We start from the raw sequence: 22,230 nt of genomic DNA on the forward strand, positions 1-22,230 counted from the left end.
AAACAGAAGAGAAACATCAGATCATTTTAACGTATTTAAATAATCAAAAAATCTTCCTAATATCAGAAATATTTTTCTGCTGAGATTTTGGGGAAACAGGCGTTCAACTGCTTCATTTAAAATGACGTATTCGTGTTGCTGAATGGTCTTGGACGCAATTCTGACTAGTCAGATCCAAGTGAGAGTCAGATGCTCTGGGCGGTGTTTAATTCTGGATCGACGAGACCGAGCGTCACCACTCATGCCACTTCATGCGGTTTTGTGTCACCTGTCAAAATGGACAGATTGATATTTGTCCGTGTGCATACTTCGTGGTTATTTGCGGAGGAGTAGTGCTTTCCTCTGTTTCCAGTCTGTCTTCAGCGAGGGTGTCTTGAGCGGTAAGTTATGCCAAGCAAGCATGTGGGGAAACTGGGCAGGGGGTTGGTACACGCAGATCGTCTTCAGGGAAGAAAGGCTGGTTGGAAAGATTTGCATTGTTTCAATAAGTGTCACCATGTGTGTGTGCGCGTGCGTGCGTGTACTGTATATCTGTTTGATCATATGATGAATAACCCCCATGAAAAGTCCCATATCGATTGCTAGCTTTGGCAGCACAGAGCAGTCAGTGAAGGCTAACGTTAGCTTCCTATTGAATGAATTTAACACGAGGCAAGATTTCCTCACTAGTTTGTGGATGCACTACGTTCTTCAACCTAATTCTGTCACATTTAAGCAGCGTTAACCACAAGTATACGCCATGATTGACCTGAACGTCCATGAATTTGACAAGCTAGCTAGCACTAACATTCTGAGCGTTAGCACTTGAAAAGGGCGTCGCTATTGTTTTGATATGGGCTGTCGCCTGCTAAACAGGACCAGAAACATTTTCAAAAGTGACACATGAAATAGTATCAAAAAGAGAATGGGAACGAATTTCGTACTGTCAGGATACATCAGGTTTGTGACAGTTATTCATACAGAATATACAGTACAAGGATATCATGCAGTAAATCACCTGCATGTACTTGTATTCAAGTGCTAAATACTGTGGATGGCAGAGCATATCAACTACACAGATTTCATTTCTGCCTTACTGATTCTGTTTGCCTGTCTGTGTGCTGCAGATTGGCTGGGCATTAAAACAAGCAAAGTTGTTGTGGTCCTCTAAACGTGTACTCTAATCTTAACTTTCAAACGTTTATGTGAGGATTAATATGGCTGTAAAGTGATTTTTAAAATGTCCACTTCGACACCCATATATTTATGTTTTTGAAAATTGAACTTTTTCATTTTAGTCGATTGTTTGGGACATGCCAAAGAAATAGTCTAGCTTTGTCCTTTTACATTTCACATGGAATCTGGGCCTTTCAAATGTGCTAAAAGTATACTTTGGCTGTGATATTATCACTGTACTAATAGTAGTCTTCCTCCATACTGACCATTCTTTCACAGATAAGATGATTCCTACCACTCTTTTTTTTTCCTCTAGTTTCAATGCCTCGACCAAGATGAGCGTGAAGGCCTTCGAGCTCATCCCGGCTGTGGAGCGGGACCTCCTCATGGGCGACAAGGCTCGCATCAACATTGAGTGTATAGAATGTTGTGGGAAACACTTGTATGTGGGAACCAACGATTGCTTCATCCACCACTTCCTGCTCGACGAGCTCACTTCTGCCAAAGGGAAACTGACTTACGCGGCTCAGAAACTGCTGCACAAATACATGGGCCTTAAGAAGCCTGTGGCAGAGCTGCGGGCCGCCTCTGCTTTGGAGCGTCTCATAGTCCTTTGTGATGGAATCGTTTTTCTCGTGGACATGGTGACTCTGGAAAATGTGCCGTCAACGTCAGGAGGCGGTGCCAGGATTAGAGGTGTGACGACATTCTGCGTTAATGAGAATCCAGTGAACGGTGATCCATTCTGCGTGGAAATGGGTGTCCTTTCCTTGAAGCGTAGGACAGTGCAAATTTACATAGTTTATGAGGACAGGGTACAGCTGGTTAAAGAGGTGAGCACGCCGGAGCAACCCTGTGCTGTCAGTCTCGATGGTTACTTCCTGTGCCTGGCGTTGGCGACGCAGTACATGATCCTAAACTACAACACAGAAGCTGCACAAGATCTTTTCCCTTACAACAGTGAGGAGCGGAGGCCCATTGTAAAAAGAATTGCTCGGGAGGAGTTCCTCTTGGCGGCACCAGGTGGTCTTGGTAAGTTGAGTCATGATGAGTTTCAAAATTACCTCCAACTTAAAGATGCTCAAGCTTTGGCTTTTAATTATTCACTTTATTCATGGAATTTACGACTTCCCTATGAAGCACCTTTTTCAAGACTTTTCACACACACACACACACGCGATTTAATCAGAGCTGTCACTATATTGTGTCATAATGTTTTTTGGCTTGCTAGCACAGTGGTGGGAAAACTACGGCCCGCGGGCCGAATCCGGCCCATTGGTCTTTTTAATCCGGCCCGCCGAAGGTTGGTCCTCAATTAAGGTTCGATGTGAATGATTGCATTCATTTCAATTGGACTTGTAATGACAGGCATTTCACCGCCAGGTGGCGCATTGACTTGAAGTTGCAGAACACGGGGGGGCGGGGCAATCTTTTCGACCACTTAGTACCTCTGTATCGCTCTACTTCTACTGGTCTGATCACAACCCATCTGCAGCGATGCACAGGCTAAAATAGGTCATCAACAACACTTTTGCCATTTAAAAAAAGTATATTAATACCGTACTTTCATGCTTTTGTTCTGTTGACGTTTGATATGGACTGTCAACAAATGCAGTTTTTTTTTAATGTACCATAGCTCGTGCTGACCTGGCCCTTCTGTCAAATTTTAAAAGTCAATGCGGCCCCCGAGCCAAAAAGTTTGCCCACCCCTGTGCTAGCATCTCAATGGCTATTACAACGTTCTGTTATTCAATAATTAGTGATTGGAAAATGAAGCTTCAAAGATGCTTCATGAACAAGTTGCCGAATTTTTTTGTCTCCTTGATGGCACTGTTGTTTGAGAGAAAGGAATCAAATGAATGACACGTTGAACATGGAGCGCCATCTTGAGGAGGTGAAAAATACAAGAACTGCTTTATGAAGCATCTTTGAAGCTGTGGTTGAAAAATTATGACCTCCATCCCTGTCATGGCAATAATACACAAAACAAAGTGGATACCACCAACTACCACACACAGCATGCTTTTTCATTGCACCTGCGTCTGCTGGCCGGTCATTACACCTACGCAAGCAGACAACTTCAAACGGAGAAGCTTTTCTTGAGCTGCACATTTATCCGTAGCGCCTCCAAAAATTTAACAGGTTTCCCCTTGGCTCTTGCATTACCCCTTTACAGTTTTTTTTTTTGGTGGCAATCAGTTCTGTCACCTTTCCATAACTGTCTAACTAACCAAGCTGTCATCAATGAAACATGACCTCATGTCAATCACGCTCAGATGAGGTAGTAAGGCCTGTCATGTCTCTTGAACATCTCCTCCCGGCCCTTCCCGATAGGCATGTTTGCCAATGCGGACGGGGCTTCTCAACGGGCTCCCGTCAACTGGTCCGAGAGTGTCATTGGTGCGGCTGTGTGCTTCCCATATGTGGTGGCCTTGGATGAGAGCTTCATCACCATCCACAGCATGTTGGATCAGCAGCTGAAGCAGACACTTTCATTCAGGGATGGGCGCATTATGCAAGACTTTGAAGGTACTCGGGCATGAATCTTCCTGCTGTTCTTTTTTCTTCATCTTCATACGGTGTCTGAACAGGATGATGGGTAGCGTGTAGAGCAGTGGATTTCTGATGCCGTTTTATTTATTTATGTTTTTCGTTCCTAGGAAAGGTCATTGTGGCGTCCACTAAAGCTGTGTACGTTATGGTGCCCTTGCCGCTGGAGAGACAAATCCAAGATTTACTGGCCAGCCACAGAGTGGAGGAGGCACTTGTCCTAACAGAGGGGGCACAACGAAGTATTCCCAAAGAAAAGTTCATGGTAATAAACAGTCCCTTTATTATGTGTTCTGTTATAATTGTGCCACATCATTTTATTATATCTTCCATATAAAAAGGATCAGTGATTAATTTCTACTATCATCTGCATGTGTCCGACATGTATTTCAACGGATGACATCATGTCAACAGTATTAACTTTCATCTCAATTTCTACACGGTGACACAGGTTTTGTACAAAAGAATCCTGCAGCAGGCAGGCTTCATACAGTTTGGCCAACTTCAGTTTGTAGAAGCAAAAGAACATTTCAGGTACCGGTAAATGTTTTTATGTGGCGTTAGGTTGTCAGGGGCAGTCGGTTGGCGTCCACCACATTCCGTTCTTTGGCTTTGCGATTGCAGGAAAGGTCAGCTGGATGTGCGTGAGCTGATCTCTCTCTACCCGCTGCTACTGCCAGCTTCATCTTCCTTCACACGCTGCCACCCTCCTCTCCATGAGTTTGCAGATCTCAACCACCTGGCACAGGGTGATCAGGAAAAAGTCTTGAAATGCAAGAAATTCCTAATCACTTATTTGACAGAGGTAACAGAGAAAACAGTTTTTTTTTTAAACATACTTGATTGCTTTAATTTTCTCATCATCAGAGGCTTAATGCGTTTGTTATTTTCCATCCATGTGCCTCATCGTTCATTATCTATGCCTATGCTGCTCACTTTGCAGGTCCGAAGCACAGAAGTCGTTAACGGTTGCAGAGAGGATGTGGACACGGCATTGTTAAAGCTGTACGCTGAACAGAATCACGAGAGCCTTCTCGACCTGCTAGCATCAGACAACGCCTGCCTGCTCGCAGACTGTGTCCCCTGGTTGGAGAAATATCAAAAGTGTGTATGCTTTTTCTGTGTTTTGATTTCCATCCCTTTCCACGCTGCTTTGGAGCAGACGGTGTAGAGCGATCGATGAAATGGATCATCCCAAACATTTTCCCATAAAACTGAAACTTGACTGCACTTTAGACCTCATGTTTAATATTTAATTGATGGTGCACCTGACTTCCCTGCAAGGAGTCCCCTGGAGAAATTGAAGAGCAAAGTTTGAATCTTTGAATGGAGCCACGATCGCAACAATGAACAGCGAGTTTGAATGCGGAGTTAATTCATGTCTTGATAAGGGGAAAGGCGTCAAAAACCGTATTTCTATCACATATGCAGCTGCCTATTACCACCCTTGTATTGTTTCTCGCAATACTTTGTTTGAAAAAAACATCCCAGTAAAGATTTTGTTTCATCAAGCACCGTTTTCCTTCCTCCCTGTCGCAGATATTTTGCACTTGGGCTGCTTTACCATTGTAATGGTCAGGATCCGGCGGCACTTCAGGTAAACTCACACGTGTGAAACTACACCAATGCAATCGGACGGAATTCTTTACGCACTTTTTTTCCCCTCCCCCGCAGATGTGGATTCGGGTTGCAGACAAGGAACTGCAGGACACTACGAGACCTGATCTCTTTGAGTATATTGTAGATTTTCTCAGCTCCACTGCCGATGTGGACCTAGTGTGGAAGTTTGCAACCTGGGCCCTACACAAGAATCCCACTGTAGGTCAACCTCTATTAGTTGCTTGCAGATGTTACTTTGACGACGAGTCATAGGAAAAGAAAACTATTGTTTCTCCAACGTAGCTCAGTAAGGTAACCAAAGCTTTAAAAAAAAAAAAACAACTCATGATATGACACAAGTGGAATAATAAACGTATTGTTAAATAAATACCTCTCCATTACTGTTGTTGTGGCCACAGTACTTTCATTTGCTAGCGTGTATCATGCAATTTAGGTGCAATGGTAACCCGTGGCATTCACTTTTCTTCATAGACAGCTGTCCACATCTTCACTAAGAGGCCCGTTGGCAAAGCCCAGTCAGACATGAATCCCGAGGATGTCCTTACATACCTGGAAAGGCACAGGGAGGCTCTTCTTCTCTACTTGGAGCACCTGGTGCATGAACGACGGATTCAGGTACCGCTCACAGAATCTTCATGTGAACGCGATGGCCATAGAAATAGTGATAGGAGCGTGTACTGTACACATCGAGCATATTATTAAATGCTGGTTTGTTTTATATAGTATCAAAGGTTAAAAACTAAAAGGGTTGTATTTCACTAAACTCACTTGCATGACTGTCCATGTCTTATGTGGGGTTATTGTTTTTTTATTACCGTGTTTTGTTTTTTTTATCTTAACTGTTCTGTAAAGCGCTTTGTTACAGCTGCGGCTGTTGTGATTGCACTATATCAATAAAGATGTATTGTAAAATTCAGAATTGTTGAAATGATTGCTGCAAATTACACTTCTGCTTAGTCCAGCCCATTTAGTTTCATTTTTTCTTAACTTTTCAACCAAACCAATAGGGTAGCATCATTCTGGCGCTGACATCATCAGGCTCACACAATTTTTTTTTTTCCTACAGACATCATTTTTTAAATGCACAACTCTATGTGCTGGTGTTCTGACTATTTGAGAGGACCTTGAATATCGGTAAATTTGCAGTTGTGATTCTTTTCTTGACTGTAGGAGGAGCAATTCCACACGCATTTGGCAGTCCTGTACCTGGAGAGGGTCTTCTCTTTACTGTCAGAGTCTCCGACCAATGAAGAGCAGCTCAGTAGATCCAGAGAGAAGCTCCAAGGTCTACTCAGGGAGTCCAATTTGTACCGAGTTCAGTATCTTTTAGGTGAGATCGTCATTGGAAATGCATTCTGATGATCGAGAGCTGTTTGATATTTGACGGGGCGACATGTTTCTCATCACTGTCATGCCAAAATGTGACCATTCCAAAATGATTTACAACAAAAGTTTCCTCCAGATTCTTTCTGTTCAAGAACTACTGATGTGACTGCGTGTTTGTTTATTTTATCTTTTTTTTGCTTTGACGTTATTTAGGAAAGATGGAAAACTGCGAACAACTGCTGCTGGAGCGTGCAACTCTGTATGGAAAATTGGAGGACCATGATAAAGCGCTGCATATTTTAGTGCACAAGCTGAGAGACTTCCAATCTGCCGAAGCCTTTTGTATTTGGACCTCGTCTTGTCGGGATTCTGCTTACAAACAGCAGCTGTTCCACCTCCTCCTGGGGATGTATCTTGACAAAAGCGCCACCGGCAAATCCCAGTCGGCAGTGTGCGACGACAGCGGCGATCTAGAAATGGCAGCGGTCGACCTGCTGAATCGTCACGGAGAGTTGTTTGATCCTGTCCGGGTGCTGAGGATACTGCCGGAAGGCTGGTCGCTGCAGCTGCTCCGGCCTTTTCTGGGTCGAGCCATCAGGGCTAGCATGCATGCCTCCCGCACGTCCCAGATTGCTCTTGGGCTCGCCCACTCGGAACATCTTCAAATATTGCACGACAAGGTGAGCGCTTCATTACGCGCAGAGTAAATGCATACAAACATGCATGTAGCGGATGTAAAATCCCTGTTCGAATGCCAGGTTTTTGTGGAATTATATCTTTGAGAGAGGGGAGGTTCACCAACAGATTATTTGGTTGCACCAGTCTGCGCGCCACGTCGGCCTCACAGTGCGGAGGTGTAGGCTCCGGCCTTCCTGTGTGGAGTTTGCATGTTCTCCCCGTGCCTGCGTGGGTTTTTTTTCTTTTCACATTAATGGTGACAAAAGTTTTGTCATTTTTGTATGTTTGCATATTTGATTTATATTCATAGTTCATACCACAATTCAGTCAAAGATCCCCTGTATTGGAAATAGTTTTCACTACTGGACCACATCTCTTACACACTTTTTTTTTCTGATCCAGTTGAAAGAGACGAAGAAGCCAATTGCTGTGTCGACAAAGAAGGGATGCCACTTATGCCACAACACCTTCAGTGACCCCGATGTGGTGTGTTTGCCGGGCGGCGTGCCTGTCCATACACACTGTGCAGCCCAAAGAATGAGAGACTCCCCAACAAAGAGACAATTAGCTAACAGCAGCAACCACACGTGAGCCGTGGCCCACCGCACAACAGTGTAATCTATGATTAGAAGCGCCCAAACGACGCAGGTTGTGCTGGCTTTTGCCAAGGCTGATGACTTTGTGGACGAGGGCAAAGCATCCGTTGCTGTGGTTAAGTCACTGATGGAGTCTGCAAGAATCACAAAGGCAGCGATGTGTTTGAGAGAAGAGGAAAGTGCAACTGTGAGAGGAAGCAGATGGTGTTGAGCGTGTGATGCAGTCGATTCAGATTTTTTTTTTTTTAAATAAACAAGGTCAAAGCTAAATGACCTGCCCCTTAATCATTTAATCAAGAACAAGACAACTCCTACACTATCTCGAGCTTCACTGTTGAGTTGTTTTTGCTGATTCATCTAACAAGCACCACGCAGACGACATGAGGCCTCTCAAATGAAAAAGCTATTTTTACCGTTTACCTTCTGCCTTAAGTTCTGGTTGTTGGAATTAACAACATACATGTGTTGTAATTTGCTCTTGCATCTGGTGACTTTGATGACTTTCCTTGTTGATGATGAGGTTTACTGCTCATCTCGAAATGCATGATGTGTAAATGACGAAAGAGCTTGAACTAGCTCAACAACTGACAAAACTGGTTACAATTCGAAGCACATAGTTGCAATTCCTTTTGGATTTCTTCAAATATTGATTTCCCCGTTGATGCTGCTCTAGAATCAGTGCTGCAATTTCCATTCTTACCCACAGAGTGAATTAAAAAAAATAGCATCACTAGGCCAAATGTAACTGACTCCCATCATCAGTTATTCATTTTTTACTCTGCAGCACCACACGTTTAAAAAGGGAAGGTGACATTGCTTTATTGTATTACTTAGAGCAAATACCTGAAATTACGGCCATATGTGTAAAAGTGACAGACTTCGTAATGTGTGATGAGTGTTTGTCTTTTACTGTGGCAGTTCAGCACTGGACTGAATTTGTGGGAAAATAAAACCGCTACTTTGATCGTGAAAGAATGGGATATTCGTTGAAGCCGTGCAAACTGTTTTTACTCATGGTTCCAAATTCAAATGAATGAAATACTTTTGTATTTGAATTGTTGCACTGTCCGTTATTAAAATTGATGGCGCTGTAAACCTCAATATACAAACCCCGAAGAACTTCCTCCACTGCTCCTTTGAGAAATCGTTTACGGTCTGGCATTCGTGTTTTAATTCCTGTAAGATCAGTAGACTTATGTTTTCACAACAAAAACAATCTTCAGTGTTTGTTTGTTTGTTTATTGAACATAAAACATATGTTTAAAACCGGACCCCCCTGCAAAACAAATTTAATAAATTCAATACGAAACATTCAACCGTGTTGGTCTGGATTCCATGAACTGCACTTAAAAAAATGTTCCACAGATGTACTTGGAGTGTCTTTGTTTAACTCAATGCTCTGTCTTCCGGGGGTATTTTTTGGATTCCTGATTTCTTCATCAGCACTGTAGTAGTAAATTGATTCGTGTACATTTGTACACACCATGGATGTCATTTTCACCTAGCTTGCCTCAAGAGAACATTTCCAGGCTGTTCTACAGGAGGACACACTATACCTCAGAATAGCAAACTTGCAGTTAGAAACCTTTGTCTTACTATGACAATACAACTTTAAAATGAGCAGACTCGCTTACATATACATGCTCACCCATCCATCCATTTTCGACAGTATCTATACTGTCGGTGGTTAGTAGGCGAGAGCTCACCAGCCACTCACTTTCATACTCATGGACAATTTGGAAGGAAATTGGAAAAGTGGAAATTGGCTGTAATAAAACGAACATGTATATTCTGGGGAATGTGAGAGGAAGATGGTGAACCAAGCGCAAATGTGTGTAATTTATATATCAATACTTTTACCAGCGTGGGTTTTGTTTGTTTTGATTTTTAACGTTATCACCATTGTTAAAATGAAACTCGAGTAGCATAGAAAACTCAGTGAATTAGCGCCCCCGGTTGACCTTTCACTGTAAGCGCAGGCAGGTCAGGCAGCCGAACGGCTTCTCGACGCCAGCAACGCAAACGCCATTTTAAACTGACTGACTAACTACTGAATCAGCCCTGTTGGACGAATCTGGGTCACGCATTCGGAGACGAAACGGCGTCTGGAAATCTCCACTCTTCGCATCCTCGCTGATATTTACCAATCTCTCGATCAATCGCGACGCTTTATGGTCCAATGTGTTTGAGCGGTCGGGCAGCCCGAACGCAGTTTTGTTGTGTCGGACCTGGTTGACGCTCACTGGTAGCTTTTTATAACAAGCAGCTGACTGAGGCGAAATCAGGTAAGAGGAAGACTTTTGGGACTCTTGTTAGTATCTGTGTTTGACTCGACGATTGCACGTTGGCAGCTCGACGTTTTCTCGAACGTGCTAAGTATGGCTTTGGCTAAGCTACATGACATGCAAGTGAGCGAGCGAGCTAACTGTTGTGTGTGTGTGTGTGTGTGTGTAAGCAAATTACTCATGCGGTCGGTTTTAGCCAATGCTAGATATAACCCGAGAGTCGGAGCTAACTGCATTTTTGGTTATCTTGGCTGGGAAACCAGTTTTGGCGAGTCGAAGATAACGTAGTGTTTATGAATTGCTCATGAGACGCTCGTGTTTGTTGTGGCAAAAGGGAGGCGTGTCCACCCTCTTGAATGTGATCGCTGATCATTATCAGATGAGCCGAGTCGTTGCAATGCTGACTTTGAATACAGTATATGTCAACCTACCATACATCATTATCCCTATTTGCCCTTCTGACTGAAATATGAAAATTATTTTGACAGAATATTACCGAGCAACGGCACTAGTAGTAATAATTGATAATCTTATTATATATGAAGAACGTATGAATACTGTTTAATCATGTAAATTCCATCAGTTCAGTGTAATAACATCTGTTGTCTGATCAAGCATATTTACATAATTACGTGTTTACCACGGCCCTCCCCTCAACAGTCGACCGTTTGTAACCTCCAGGATGAAACGAGGTCTCCAGGGAACTAAACAGGAGGATGGGGGCGGCACCAGTAGCGGGTCTCTCAAGCGGTCTCGTAAACAGAAGAGGGACGCAGAACTTGACGAAGAAGCGGTCCACTGGGAGTGCCTGCCGCAGGAGGTCCTTCTCCACATATTCCAGTACCTGCCTCTGCTGGATAGAGCGTATGCATCTCAGGTACACATTTGAGCAAATCTAGAGTCAGTACAACCAGTGGAAAGTACTCGGCAAGAATCAGTGGTTTGCCTCTTTTACACAGTCCCTTTACAACTGTTGGACTTCTGCACGCAGAGAAAGAAAAATGTGACTGACTGACATATAGTTTAAATGGTAATTTTAAGACAGCTATTCTGGAAATTGTATCTTCATTATCATAATTAATCAATGATGTCAAACATGCAGCCCATGAGCCAGAATCAGCTGACCAGAGGGTCCAATCTGAGCCCATGGGGACAGAACAATTTTCAACAAAATGAACTGTCGTTGCTCATTTTGTCCACTGGAGGGTGCTCTGACGACTACTTAGATAACATTCTCAAATCGTCTGCAACCACCATTTTTTTTTCAGGGACTGCCACAACGCGTTGGTATTTTTATACATATATTTTCAAAATAGCCGAATAACCTCTTTCTCAATAGTTACCACCTTAGTTTGTGTGGTGTGACGAGTTTAGTTAAGATTGTCAAGATTTACCGATGGATATGGAAATGACGTCAATTTCAAATGATTTCGTTATCATTAGTTGCTCTATAGAAGGTGCCACCGTGACTCTTAAGTTGAGTTGCACGTGATTCCAAATAGTGTTGAAATTGCACTCTTTTTATTTGAAACAAGGTTTTCATCAAGATAATTCATAAATGTGAATATTTTCCAAATGGAATCGTTTGCACCCAAAAATGGGGAAACGTGGACTTAGTTATAGTTTCTTGGGCCGCAAATGCACTGGTCCGGCCCACTTGAGATCAAACTGGGATGAATGTGGCCCCTGAACAAAAACAATTTTGACACCTCTACCCTTAAATCATTTGAGAAAACAATAAGAAGGTGAGTTCAGTTTTCAGGTCATTACTTGCACTCCCTTCTCGTCAGGATCCATTACTTTCTGTGCACTTCCTCCAAAGAAGGGGTGTGACCTCTGACCCTGGTGGCTAAGGCAACATTGGACACATGGCTAAGTCCAAGTCATTTAATGTCATAACGGACTGAAAATACAGATGATGGTATTGAGAGAATTGTTGCTATTTCCTGGGTGTTTTAATTCTGGGGTGACTCGGACCAGGCGGGACTGATGCGACTTGTATGAACGCAGGTGTGCCGAGGCTGGAACCACGCTTTTCACATGCCTGAGCTGTGGCGATGCTTTGAGTTTGAGTTGAATCAGCCAGCCAGCTCCTACCTGAAGGCCACACACCCGGACCTCATTAAGCAAATCATCAAAAGGCACGCCGACCACTTGCAGTACGTCAGCTTCAAGGTACGAGCCCGTCAGCGAGGGGAGAACAGGCGCCGTTGCGGATGTGCCGTCTCAGCTCATATCGGAGTCTTTGTCATTCCGCACCCAGGTGGACAGCAGCAGAGAGTCAGCAGAAGCGGCATGCGACATCCTCTCTCAGCTTGTTAATTGCTCTCTGAAAACGCTGGGCCTCATCTCCACGGCTCGGCCCAGCTTCATGGAGCTGCCTAAGGTCAGTAGAATCTTCCGCGGTGGAATTGTCATACGTGTCGTAGTCCGACCAAATGTTTCCTCTGCATCCTGAAAATGAGCCGTCCCAAAAATAACACAATAATTAAACAAAAGCAACAATTCGACCCAAGCATAGCATGAAGAAAATAATGACATCATCCCCGTTGTCTACATTGCCAGCGTTTGCCGTCTTTCTGAGCACAATCGGATATGGTGCTTTTGCCTTCGAGATAAAAAAGTAAACTCACATATTTGTCCTTTTGCGGTATCTGTTCAACAGTCTCACTTCATCTCAGCATTGACGGTGGTTTTTGTCAACTCCAAATCGTTGTCCTCCCTGAAGATTGATGACACGCCTGTGGACGACCCCTCCCTCAAAGTACTCGTGGCCAATAACAGCGACACGCTGAAACTGCTGAAAATGAGCAGTTGTCCTCACGTGTCACCCGCAGGTACTGACGGCGAGAACAAATTAGAGAATAAGGCCTCGTGATAAATTATCATTACCATTCGATTGATCTACAACAATTGTTGCTGTTGGTGTGCAAAGTTGCTGCAGCAATCCGTCTTGGCAAGATCAATTCTGTCTGGCCCCATGGCTGGACTTTTAACAAATAGAAAATGGGAAGAAGCGAATCTTCGGGAAGAAGCGAAAAGGAAATGAAGTTTTGTTTAGTTTTTTTTGCAGGGCAATCCAAAATTTCTTGACTACTTCTGAGTATAACTGCGCAACTACGGTCTTTTCTTCACGGCCTAAGTCACATTCTCCTCTCTCAGGCATCCTGTGTGTGGCGGATCAGTGCCACGGTCTGCGAGAATTGGCTCTCAACTACCATTTGCTGAGCGACGAGCTCCTCATCGCACTTTCCTCAGAGAAGCACGTTCACCTGGAGCACCTGCGCATCGACGTGGTGAGTGAGAATCCGGGCCAGCAGTTCCATACAATCAAGAAGAGCAGCTGGGACGCCATGGTGCGCCACTCCCCGAAATTCAACCTGGTCATGTACTTCTTCCTCTACGAGGATGAGTTTGGCCCCTTCTTCCGTGACGAGCTGCCCGTCACGCATCTGTACTTCGGCCGCTCGGTCAGCAAAGACGTGCTGGGCCGCGTCGGGCTCACCTGCCCTCGCCTGGTGGAGTTGGTGGTGTGCGCCAATGGGCTGCGGCCGCTGGATGAGGAGCTGATCCGCATAGCTCAGCGCTGCACGCAGCTCTCGGCCATCGGCTTGGGAGAGTGCGAAGTGTCTTGCAGCGCCTTTGTGGAGTTTGTCAAGATGTGCGGAGACAGACTGACCCAGTTGTCAATCATGGAAGAAGTGCTTGTTCCAGATCACCGCTACGGGCTGGATGATATCCACTGGGAGGTGTCGAAGCATCTGGGCCGCGTCTGGTTCCCTGACATGATGCCCACCTGGTGAAGTCGTTCCAGGGTGGGGAGCTGCGGCGAGATTTTATTTTATTTTTTTGGGAGTGTTATTGCGAAAAATGAAATGTACTCTAGTACATTTTACAACATGGACAAAATTCCATCGATTTAGATTTGGATCTAATCCCGTGGGTTCCAAAAGAAATCTGTTCAAATTGTTCTCACGTCTGCCAGGCTGTTCTTTGTATATATACAGTATATATATATTTTTTCTGTATATTTATATATCTTTAAATTAATTGTTTTTGTTTTGACGAAACCTTCAGCGCTTTGTTCTCTCAGCAACGTACAGATTTGACAGAAGCAGATTTTAGGGATGACATTTTCCGTGCAAATCAACAGAAATGTTTTGGAATGTAGGGGACATTGCGGCAGTGGTATCCTGGACGTCCGTATGTATTTATTGAGTAAGAAACCGTACGCCTCTGACATAAAGGAGAACCTTTCAAATTGGAATCACAATCTGCTTTGAATTTCAGCTTTTTTCCAGACAGTCCACCTTTGACATTGTCTCCAGTATATGGAGGCACGGGGTGAAAGAAACACTTTTAATGGCCCTCATAGAGCGCACGGAGAGATTTGCAGTGAATAACCTTTAAAAGCTCACATTTTTGTCGTTGTGATTAAAAATGTCTTCGTAGGTTTCGGGGTGAACCACTGAAACCATATAAAGAAGTCAAGAATAAGTGTTGATTCAACTAATGTTTTAGTTACTATCGTGAGGGGTTTGGTAACAAAAAAATCCTTTGAATAGATCTCTTATTTATTACATATGAGAATTTGACATTTTGGTAGACATATTAGAAAGGATCATGGAAGTTGACATGTTTGAGCTGCTTTCGTGGGCCACATAAAATGATGTGGCGGGCCAGATCTGGCCCTCGGGCCTTGGGTTTGACACCTGTGTACTAAGCAGTTATCCCGTACTTGGCAGTTTCCGTCTCCGAATGAATTCTGAGTATATCCATTGTTCTTCATCGCCAAGTATTTTAACTCAAGGTTTTTTTAAAAGGCACCCGCAATGTATTTGATAGCCAACACACTTAGCGATACATGACGGTCTCGTAGCTGTGAATTGATGATGCTGTCTATGAGCTCCTGGGTTTTTGAAACGTAAAGTACAGTCCTCAGGATTTACACGTACTCTACTATACATTTGAGAAAATGCACGTTTATAAGGGCCTCTAGCTGTACTGATGCAACAGCATCATCTCAGGTTGAATCTGAGCAGACCGATATCTATTTTGTACGACTCAAAAGTCCGGTTAGTTGGGGTTTGTATTTTTATTTTTTTGGTATACGAGCAAGAGGAACCCACCCCAATGCTTGAATAGTAGTCACTGTTCATATGTAATTAGAATTCAAAAATGGAAATCATCCCGAGTAAGTGCTCAACTAACGTCTCGGCGGGTGAAACTTTATTGCTGTCTGTCAGTGAGATGTTTTCATTTTTCACTATTTTTCCTGGCAGTCAAGCAGAATGTAACTGGATAAAGTCTTAAAATACACAAAGCACGTCTCTTGTCTGTGGACTCACTGAAGGACATCACCCTTGGACTGTTCAATAAAGGAACCCTTTAAATCATTGTGTTGAAACCTTCCATCCATTTTTATGCACCGCTTTGCCTGTTCAAGGTTGACGATCAGGCTTTTGTTATTTCTTCATTTATTTGTAAATGTTCGCCATCTGCTACAGGGGTGCATGACCTTGGCAGTGGGCTTTGTTCTTTTTTGCTATACGGTAAAATGTCTTCATAAATGCAGACCGTGTATTGGTGGACACAACCTTTGTTCATCTGTCCGTGTTAGTGCACAATAGCAAAGCTAGAAAAAATTTAGTTCTCAGGGCATGGGCACTTGTGCAGTTAATTATTTTTTTCAAATATTCATTTATTTGAAAAAACAAAACCACCACCGAAATGGCATGGAGCACTTGCGCGTTCAGCGTGAAGTGGCACGCTAACCTCCGGCCGCATTGTGACAACATGGGAAGCGTTCAAACTCAAACCCAAGTTGACATTGAACAATCATTCAGTGCTGTCTTGAAGAGCGATCACCTTGTCTTTGAAATGTACCAACTTGAACAAGAATGGTGTTTCGTGCAAGAACGGAAGTGGACACGTTGCAACCGGGAAAACACATTTCAAGAGACAGAATTCTTCAGCGACCCAATTTAGCTGTCTGCAGATAGGCTAATATTGGCCAGAAGTTTGTCAGTCTTGTTTTAAATTGAAAACCAGAAGCTATTTTTCCCTTAAACATATGAATGCAACATGACTATACAGCTAGATACCCGGATCTTAAAGCAGCATGTGTTTTGTTTTCTGGAATTTAAGGTTCTCAGCCACTGTCCCTATTTGCGCCACGGTGTGAAATAAAATGCGCTGTTATTTGATAGGTTGTGCACCCGTCCTTCGTTGCAATAGCACGGCTAAATGTACCTGCATATGTAGAATGGCTCAACAGTTATCCGGGTTGGGTTAAATATCTCAGTAGATTTCAACATCTATGCCTGGCAGTAGATCTAATGGAAACCAAAAGTAACCAACCAGAGAGCACAAACTCTTGTCTGTTGACCCGACACAGGGCTGCCGTGTCTTTGAGCAAGGCATCTATCCCCTTAACTAATCCCCTGGTTACACCGACAGTGTGTTCACTGTCATCGGGCAAATGTCATGCACACGTGTATACATGACCAAAAAAAAAAAAGAGGAACTCTATCTTCACATATGTTAAAGCGGTTCAATTCGATGCACTTGGATCTTTTCAATCAAAACCGAGTTTTGGATTCAAATCAGAACACGTGGAACAGCGACATTTACAGATTTAAATGCGCCAGCAGCTGCAGCGTGAGGGTGAACTTCCTATCCCTGCGAGAGTGGAGTTGTCTGGAGCAGAGTCTTCGCCCAGCGGGCAAGTCTCTTCACGTAGCGTGACGACACGGGCAAGGCATCGCCCAATCCCAGAAAAAAACAACAGACTGAGCTCAGAGAGAAGAACCAACGCTTCAGTTCACCAAATACGTTTCTATAAATCTTGAATGTCTAGAGGTGATGCTGGGGGTGGCCGGAGTGACGGGCAGGTGAGCGTCAACATGAACATGAACCGAGTTAACACAGCGAGCATTCACTGCTGCTAATTCAAGAGCTAGCTAGCGCTAGTCACTGGCGAGCCAAAGCTAACGTCATTTTAACAGGACGTGTGCCCGACGATATCCAAGTTCTTAATTACGGACCGATTATTAAAATAAATGCACAGTTTGGCTAAATACATTTTTTTACTCTTGAGCGAACGTTAGCAAGTTTTGGTTTGTTGTTGTTTATTTAACATAAAACCTATACAGTAATAATTTGACAGAAAATAAGGTAGATAAAATAGTAAAAAGAAAGAAATCAGTCTTCATTCAACACAGTTATTATGTTCAAGGGAGTAGGAGGAAGTAAAAAACTTATCTAGTCCTACCCCGTTATGTGTTTAAGTTAGCATGCTAATTCGTTTTTTTCAACCCTGCAACTTTTCTTTTTGCAATTGAGTATGTATGTCGGCATGGGCAGTAATAACCGAGTGAACACGTACTAATGCGTCCATGCCAAGACAAAGTCTGTAGGTAGGTGTGCGTTTTTGAGTTTAGAGGCGAGGCCACATCGTTGTGCCTCTCTTTCTCACCGAATTCTACGATGAGATGCGTGGAGTAATTTTGGTTTCCCCCCCTGATTGGCTTCGATGGTAACAAGTGCTGGAAGAAACGTCGTTGCAGATGATATTGGAGTTGTGTGAAAAACGCCAAGATTCATCAAGTGTCGTGTAAGATGACTAATTTATTGCTTTCTCGTGTCATGCAACAGCATCGCCAATGCCCTGGCCAGTGCAGCCTGTGAGCGATGTAAGAGTGGCTTTGCTGCCACTGAGAAGATTGTTAACAGCAATGGAGAATTGTACCATGAGCAGTGCTTCGTGTGTGCCCAGTGTTTCCAGCAGTTTCCGGAAGGACTCTTCTATGAGGTAGTGCTTCATTTCATGTAGGTCTCATTATCAGGTCTCATTATCAAGCATGACTCACGGTAATAAAAAAAACTGTCACTGATTACAAGCACTCTTATGATTTGAAAATGCTTTTCTCCAATGGATCTCATTTGCTTTACAGTTTGAAGGCAGAAAATACTGTGAGCACGACTTTCAGATGCTCTTTGCTCCCTGCTGTCGCCAATGTGGTGGGTGTTGAACTGTACTACCTTAAGAATGAATATTTTTTTAATCAGTAAAACAAGATGAGATGAAACCAAACCGCAAGAACGTAAATTCCACATTGACTGGACTCTTGATTGAATGTACCAACGTCATGAAATCCACTTTGTAAGTTGAAGTACAAGAGCTGATAATGGGATTGTCTGATTGCATTTATTTAACAATGTGAGTACTGTTTTAGTTTTTAGGTGATGTCCCACACTCGTTTAGCTAATGATAAAGTGCAGCAATATGTGGAAATACTGTATATTTAAAAGCTCCGTTGATGTGTGGAAAAAAGAGAGTACTCAACATCTTGTGGAATCTAACAAGGGATGATTCATACTTGAACTTTCCTATGTACAATTTTAATTCATATCAGCAACTAGGAACACCAGCTGTTGAATTCGCTCAATGATCCTTTCCCTCTGATTCCAGGGGAGTGCTTATCAGCAAGACAGAAAAAAAAGTGACGTAAATCTATCACTTGTGGTCTCTTTCAGGTGAGTTCATCATTGGTCGTGTTATTAAGGCCATGAATAACAGTTGGCACCCTGACTGCTTCTGCTGTGACATCTGCCAGGCTGTGTTGGCCGACGTGGGCTTTGTCAAAAACGCTGGCAGGTTTGTGTGCGTTTTGAAAGCCCGATACCGAGTGGGTTTATTTGAACCGCAAAACTGTTGGCTTCGACACAGCAATTCGAGCAAATCATTATTCCTCTCCCATGTGTTCTTCCTCGTCAAACACTCCAAATGTTCCTCCTTTTCCAGGCACCTGTGTCGCCCGTGCCATAATCGCGAGAAGGCCCGCGGCCTCGGCAAGTACATCTGCCAGAAGTGTCACGCCATCATTGAAGAGCATCCGCTGATCTTTAAGAATGATCCTTACCACCCCGACCACTTCAACTGCAACAACTGTGGGTCAGTACTCTCGCTTCTCGCTCCACTCTACACAGACATCTCCAAGGTACAGTGTCAGTGCGCACAGATGACACTTAACAATATCTGCGCGCGATACGTATGGCTCGTCATGACTGTCTCCACAGGAAAGAGCTGACGGCTGAAGCCAGGGAACTGAAAGGCGAACTTTTCTGCTTGCCCTGCCACGACAAGATGGGCGTGCCGATCTGCGGCGCATGCAGGAGACCCATCGAGGGGCGTGTGGTCAATGCCATGGGCAAGCAGTGGCACGTTGAGGTGTGTGTGTGCAAGGCCAGATTGCTAACTTGGTCATTTTGCATTGACAGTCACACTCCCTATTTGAATTTGACACACTTGAGTAAATATTTTTCTCTGGAGAAGAGTTTAGAGAATGTGAATAGTATTTACTCTTTCACTTATTCACTGGAACCCGTTGTTGTTTTTTTTTTTTTTTGTGTGCTTGCAGCATTTCGTATGCGCCAAGTGTGAGAAGCCGTTCCTTGGCCACCGCCATTATGAGAGAAAGGGCTTGGCTTACTGCGAAACGCATTATAACCAGGTCAGAAGAAAAGCGCCCAGCTAAAATGCTTGCGTTCCTCCAAATATAATCCCCAAATATCTAACTTTGATACGTTCATTTTTAAGCTGTTTGGCGATGTGTGTTACCACTGCAACCGTGTGATTGAGGGCGATGGTAAGTATTGATCTAGAAATTCTCAACTCAACTGTATTTCTAGAGCACTTTAAAACGACCACCGCTGGATACAAAGTGCTGTACATGGAGCAAATATCACATATATGAATGAATCCTTTATTGTCATTGCACACTTGTTACGAGATATACTGTATACAACAATAAAGCAATAAATTAATAACGAAGACAGTAGAAAGCACAAAGACAGTAAAACTAAGATCAAGTCTGAGTCATGCTGAGTCAAAAGCCAAAGAACACAACAGTGTTTTGAGATGAGTTTTGAAGATGGGCAGCGAGGGGGCTTGCTGAATGTTCACTGGGAGGTCACTCCAAAGAGATAGACCAACAAGAGAAATGTCTCGATCCCCCCTGAGCCTCCGCTTAGTTCTTGGTACCTCAAATAATGTCTGGTCCGCAGACCTGAGGAGTGTGTGTGTACAACCTCAAGAATGTATAGCGAGCCAGTGAAGGGACGCCAGAGTGGGAGTTATGTGCTCCCTCCTACGAGTACCTGTCATCAGGTGAGCAGCAGCATTTTGGACCAACTGGAGACCCCTAATGGAGGACTGCCTAACTCCAAAGTGAAGTGCATTACAGTAATCCAGCCGGGATGTGGCGAAGCCAAGAAATCTCTTAAATAAATAAAGCTCATTAACCCTTTTGGGGGCAGCGGTTACGACAGTGAACAGCTTATCATGTTATCAGGGTACAGGTTAGCATTATTGGTGCTTGAAAGGGTTAAAATGTCAGTGACCATAGCATCTATTAAAATGGAGTACTTATCGGTCACGATATTACAAATGCCTGGACAGTAAAAATGTTGAGCTGCAGTATTTCTTCCCCCCCTTAGTGGTGTCTGCTCTCAACAAGGCCTGGTGCGTCAGCTGTTTCTCCTGCTCCACTTGCAACACAAAGCTCACCCTCAAGTAAGTGATTGCGCTCCCCACAAACTTGACGAGCAGCCGACTAACCGAACAATACTTCCTTTATGTCGTCCAACATTGTCGTCTTCTCATTTGTCCCTGCGGGTTTCCTCTCTCACTCTCTACATGCTTCACGTGGCGTCTCTTATGTTCATCCCAGAGATAAGTTTGTTGAAATTGACCTGAAGCCCGCGTGCAAGCGTTGCTATGAGTGTTTGCCTGAGGAGTTGAAACGCCGCCTGGCCCGCCGCGAGCGTGGCGCCAAAGAGCGCAAGAAAAACCCCTCTGCTTCTCAGTAGAATTGTTTTATAAGTCGCCATCGCTTCTGCCGGCTGCTGCGGTTTCTGCCTTTCTTTTCCTCTGTGGCATGAAGATGCATGACACTTTATGGTAGGCCATGTACATCTTTTCGCGATGTTCATGCCAGTTTCCATCCCTTTTTCCGGTGAAAGCCCACTGTGAGTTGCGGGAAACAGCAACCGAGCCCTGCAGTGAAAAGTCTCAACAAAATAATTGAATGCAGTTTCAGTAGTTCAATTATTCAACACAAACAAAAGCGCCTTCACGTGCGGCTCATCAATTGCATTTGCTAGAGTGCTTAGCTTAATATTAGTCAATTGAATACATTTGGCATCTTAACCCGTTGCTCCTTCCTATTTTGCAGGAACAAGTTTGTTGAGTTTGACATGAAGCCTGTTTGTAAAAAGTGCTATGAGAAGTTTCCCCTTGAGCTGAAGAAAAGGCTGAAGAAGCTGGCTGAGTCTTTAGCACGCAAGTAGGCTGAAGTTGGCCTAACAATAAAAAAAACAAAACAAAAAGATTTTTATCCTGGGTTATTAAATTTCTTGTTTTCGCTTTCCAACATATATCTACATATGTAAAAAAAATCTTTTCAGTATAATACTGTCCCAAAGTGACCTGAGCTGTTATATTCTCAATAAAAGTGGCATCCATTTTCTTCTGACCACCGAACAAGTTAATTCATATGTTTACTATTTACTTAATTATTGTTTACTATTTCTTGAGTTGTATTCAGCATGTGTCCTAATCTGTAACTTTAAATGTGCCTTGCAGTAACACTTAGAATTTGTGTGTATAACATGGATTATTCTCAAGTGGCCAATTTTGATCACTGGTGCTTGGTTGCTTTCACATGCCCAAATGAGAGCAAACAATGTATTGAAGGTAGTCACGAATATGTCAAATAAACTCCAAAAGAACTGTTACTGGAGGAATGTTCATGTAAATGCCAGCTAGTGGGAAATAATTAAACGATTACAGTATAAGGAGCCTTGGTGGTGTTATTATTTTTTTTTAATGCTTCATTCATTTGATGCATACCATTTCAGGTGCAAAATCTTTTTTTCCGCTCAAGAGAGAACTTTAGGCACCACTCTTTAGGGATTTGCAGAAAAATCGATTCACTCAATTATCGGGATTTTAATTG

At 43.5% G+C, this 22,230-nt stretch overlaps 3 protein-coding genes across 6 annotated transcripts; all 3 read left to right on the forward strand.

Annotated features, from left to right (window-relative positions):
* Positions 1-15: 15 nt before the first annotated feature.
* On the forward strand, positions 16-9,241 carry tgfbrap1 (transforming growth factor, beta receptor associated protein 1). 2 transcript variants are annotated; one of them, XM_086107803.1, is made up of 13 exons: positions 16-380; positions 1,472-2,187; positions 3,490-3,684; positions 3,816-3,970; positions 4,157-4,239; positions 4,330-4,510; positions 4,649-4,809; positions 5,245-5,302; positions 5,380-5,523; positions 5,797-5,940; positions 6,496-6,655; positions 6,865-7,331; positions 7,732-9,241. In XM_086107803.1, exons 2-13 carry the CDS (start codon positions 1,491-1,493, stop codon positions 7,918-7,920), a joined length of 2,634 nt encoding a protein of 877 aa, XP_085963929.1. In that variant the 5' UTR covers positions 16-380; positions 1,472-1,490; the 3' UTR covers positions 7,921-9,241. The 2 variants fall into 2 exon arrangements, with proteins under 2 accessions (XP_085963929.1, XP_085963930.1); XM_086107804.1 differs by lacking the exon at positions 16-380 and adding an exon at positions 428-460.
* Positions 9,242-9,908: 667 nt separating this feature from the next.
* Positions 9,909-15,606, forward strand: LOC147208041 (F-box/LRR-repeat protein 3-like). 2 transcript variants are annotated; one of them, XM_086107810.1, is made up of 6 exons: positions 9,909-10,210; positions 10,871-11,087; positions 12,221-12,385; positions 12,474-12,596; positions 12,876-13,047; positions 13,373-15,606. In XM_086107810.1, the coding sequence occupies exons 2-6, from the start codon at positions 10,893-10,895 to the stop codon at positions 14,011-14,013; spliced, it is 1,296 nt and encodes a 431-aa protein (XP_085963936.1). In that variant the 5' UTR covers positions 9,909-10,210; positions 10,871-10,892; the 3' UTR covers positions 14,014-15,606. The 2 variants fall into 2 exon arrangements, with proteins under 2 accessions (XP_085963936.1, XP_085963935.1); XM_086107809.1 differs by having other exon boundaries at positions 10,892-11,087.
* A 1,184-nt stretch (positions 15,607-16,790) lies between these two features.
* On the forward strand, positions 16,791-22,072 carry LOC147208042 (LIM and senescent cell antigen-like-containing domain protein 1). Of its 2 annotated transcripts, none has more exons than XM_086107811.1 (10): positions 16,791-17,103; positions 17,867-18,023; positions 18,166-18,232; positions 18,749-18,869; positions 19,017-19,166; positions 19,292-19,442; positions 19,633-19,725; positions 19,812-19,860; positions 20,711-20,786; positions 20,944-22,072. In XM_086107811.1, the coding sequence occupies exons 1-10, from the start codon at positions 17,075-17,077 to the stop codon at positions 21,080-21,082; spliced, it is 1,032 nt and encodes a 343-aa protein (XP_085963937.1). In that variant the 5' UTR covers positions 16,791-17,074; the 3' UTR covers positions 21,083-22,072. The 2 variants fall into 2 exon arrangements, with proteins under 2 accessions (XP_085963937.1, XP_085963938.1); XM_086107812.1 differs by having other exon boundaries at positions 16,804-17,103; positions 21,448-22,072.
* Positions 22,073-22,230: the final 158 nt, after the last annotated feature.

The sequence above is a fragment of the Hippocampus guttulatus genome, chromosome 3 (assembly GCF_054856545.1).
Source record: "Hippocampus guttulatus isolate MCC_2025c chromosome 3, RoL_Hgut_1.0, whole genome shotgun sequence".
NCBI classification, from domain to species: domain Eukaryota; kingdom Metazoa; phylum Chordata; class Actinopteri; order Syngnathiformes; family Syngnathidae; genus Hippocampus; species Hippocampus guttulatus.

Excerpts from the sequence above, each read along its gene's own strand:
- tgfbrap1 (XM_086107803.1), top strand. The coding sequence starts at position 1,491 with ATGAGCGTGAAGGCCTTCGAGCTCATCCCGGCTGTGGAGCGGGACCTC. Across the intron at positions 4,240-4,329 it reads GAAGCAAAAGAACATTTCAG|GAAAGGTCAGCTGGATGTGC; the intron begins GTACCGGTAAAT and ends TTGCGATTGCAG. Across the intron at positions 5,303-5,379 it reads AGGATCCGGCGGCACTTCAG|ATGTGGATTCGGGTTGCAGA; the intron begins GTAAACTCACAC and ends CCTCCCCCGCAG.
- LOC147208041 (XM_086107810.1), top strand. The coding sequence starts at position 10,893 with ATGAAACGAGGTCTCCAGGGAACTAAACAGGAGGATGGGGGCGGCACC. Across the intron at positions 11,088-12,220 it reads ATAGAGCGTATGCATCTCAG|GTGTGCCGAGGCTGGAACCA; the intron begins GTACACATTTGA and ends GTATGAACGCAG. Across the intron at positions 13,048-13,372 it reads TCCTCACGTGTCACCCGCAG|GCATCCTGTGTGTGGCGGAT; the intron begins GTACTGACGGCG and ends CTCCTCTCTCAG.
- LOC147208042 (XM_086107811.1), top strand. The coding sequence starts at position 17,075 with ATGCTGGGGGTGGCCGGAGTGACGGGCAG. Across the intron at positions 19,443-19,632 it reads GCAAGCAGTGGCACGTTGAG|CATTTCGTATGCGCCAAGTG; the intron begins GTGTGTGTGTGC and ends GTGTGCTTGCAG. Across the intron at positions 20,787-20,943 it reads AACACAAAGCTCACCCTCAA|AGATAAGTTTGTTGAAATTG; the intron begins GTAAGTGATTGC and ends TGTTCATCCCAG.